We start from the raw sequence: 2356 nt of genomic DNA, 5'->3' as shown, positions 1-2356 counted from the left end.
TTCCCCCCCCCAGGACAGAACCAGGCAACTTCCACCACTCCTCCCATCAAGAGACAGTCTCTGCTGCTGCCTTTGCAGTGTCAGTGAAAAAAGACATCATGTTTGCGTTCACTGAGAAGACAGTCATGATCTGCGATTTGGAAGCAGAGAAGCCAGTTCCAACTCTAATAAAGGACACAATGGGGGCAGAAACACGACACATCTGTTGATTCGTGTAATTGTCCTTCTCCTCTTTTATTGATTTCCCTACTTGCTGCCAGCTCCTTCGAATTTGACTGAGAGACCAGAGAGAGAATTCAATTTGAGCATTGCAAGGATTAGTTATGAGAAGGGGGAGAGCAAACTGACAAATGGAAAGTTTGTCCAAAATATATTGTCTGGCAAAATCATCTGCACAGTGAAGAATTGCCATCTGAATATCCATAGGGTGAACATAAGGTCTGACATTAGTGGCTGCTGAAGGCTCAGTAGGATGAGCACTTTCTTCAGGTAGATCTTCATATGGATCAAAAGCCTCCTTTTCTTGATTTGAGGTGCTTGAATAGACTTGGTTCTCTGTGTATTCTTCATGTTTGATGATCAGGTATCTCAGCCCATAATCCAGCACCAATAGCTTCTGTAGGAAATAGAAGTGAAGTTCTCTTTCAGAGCAGGGCTGGGTGTTGTACACAGTCTTGTGGATCAGTTGGAAGTTAGCTCTGCTCATTTTTCTTGGGTAGTAATGTTCTAGGCCTAGACGCTGGAGTAAATCTTGGAAGGCTCCATTTTCTATGACTTCCTCCTTTTTCTTTTCATTATCGTGTGGTTCATGGGGCTCTTTCTTTTCATGGAAGACACTTTGCAATTCTTTTATCACCTCCTCCACTTGCAATGAAGAGACAGCAGCCTCATATTTCCCATCAATGAGCAGTCTTAAGTCTTTTTCTAGGTTTTCCCAATCATGATCTCCGTGATTGGTGAGGAGATCTAAAGACTAACTTCTTTAGTCAAAGATCGTCCCATGTATTGTTTGATCAATGCCAAGTGTTGTGTTTTCTCCTCTGGAGAAATAGCTTTGATACCTACTGTTGCTGTCAGACCTGTGAGCACCAGAAATGCCTGAGCCCTGTAGTTGCAAATATTTTTGAGCTCTTGGTATTTATTTTGCGCAGTTTGCATTTTATCCAATAGGAAGTCTAACTCATCATGCCCCAGGGGATACTGAAATTTATTGTCACCCACATGATATCCTGCACCAGATGCTATCAAAAGTAGCAAGATGCGTGTGTCTGGCTTCCCCATTTCTTGGAGGTTTTTCAAGAAGGAGCCAAGAGACAAGCTGACCTTGTAAGTCAGCTTTCTTTGAGCTTCCTCCACCAACTTTGTAGATCCAGAGTTTGCCATTACTTCCCTAAGGTCATTCTTTTTTTTTTTTTTTAATATTTCAATTAACTCGGAAAATTGGGTGATATGGACATTGTCTTCCTTTGGTTCTGACTGAAATATCCATTGCATAATGGAATGAGCCTGAGGAAAGTTTTTTACTTTATGGATGTGAGGATCCAAAAGACTGCTCACCTGAGATTTAATATACTTCGTTCTGCAATTGGAAGATTTTTTGCAAAAGTTGACAGTGTTTACCAGAGATTTCTTCAGACCCAAGTTTTTGAGGCGTATATTAGTCCAAATGGTATTACTTTCAGTTTTTTGACTCAATCTTTGCATGCAATTTCTCAGCCTTCCAGGCTGTTCTTCAGGATTAAAAACTTTGCAGGATTTCACATCCTCTAGGACAATCCTAGCCTCGTTCTTAATACTCAGTAATTCTTCTCCCTCCTGGATCTGGGCAGTGAGTTCAGTCAGATCAGTATAGCTGTCTTTCGGGCAGTTAGCTACTTTAAAAGGATCCTTAAAATCACTTCTGTGGCCAGAGAGGACAATGTCCCAAACAGGTACCAGCTGAAGTCCACGGTCAATGACACACCAGGTTTGATTATTGGCAACTAGACCTTCTTTCCAGTCAGAAAGGCCATTTGCTTCTGGTGGGCCACCTGTCTGAGCCACAGATAATTTGACTTTGGTTTGGAGATTTTGGAAGCTTGTTCTCTGAGAGGCTTTTTTCAAATGACAGTCTGACATATCCAGACCTGTACCAATGTTCACTCCAAAGCCACTGGAACTGCCCCTTATGTAACTATCCAGGGCCTCTGCTGCTTGCTGTTTCACTTCTGCCAGCTGCTCTTTTTGGAAACCCTCTGAAATGGCTTTCCACCAGTAGATTCCTCCCAGGTGCAGAGGGCCCTGGTTAGCATGAGAACCAAACCTCTGGAAGAAGGCTTCAACCCTATGCCTCAGCAAGCGTAGTTTGTCTGGGTCT

At 42.7% G+C, this 2356-nt stretch overlaps 1 protein-coding gene across 1 annotated transcript in view; it reads right to left on the bottom strand.

Annotated features, from left to right (window-relative positions):
* The window catches only part of LOC104988007 (interferon-induced very large GTPase 1-like), a 32758-nt gene that overhangs the window by 5822 nt on the left and 24580 nt on the right, over positions 1-2356 (bottom strand). The window contains 2 exon segments of the mRNA XM_010839146.1: positions 113-970; positions 973-2354. Coding sequence (XP_010837448.1) covers positions 113-970; positions 973-2354 — 2240 coding nt within the window.

This window comes from Bison bison, unplaced genomic scaffold (genome assembly GCF_000754665.1).
Source record: "Bison bison bison isolate TAMUID 2011002044 unplaced genomic scaffold, Bison_UMD1.0 scf7180017864112, whole genome shotgun sequence".
NCBI classification, from domain to species: domain Eukaryota; kingdom Metazoa; phylum Chordata; class Mammalia; order Artiodactyla; family Bovidae; genus Bison; species Bison bison.
The sequence above is the reverse complement of the archived record's forward strand: the minus strand, read 5'-3'. Positions and strand labels throughout refer to the sequence as shown.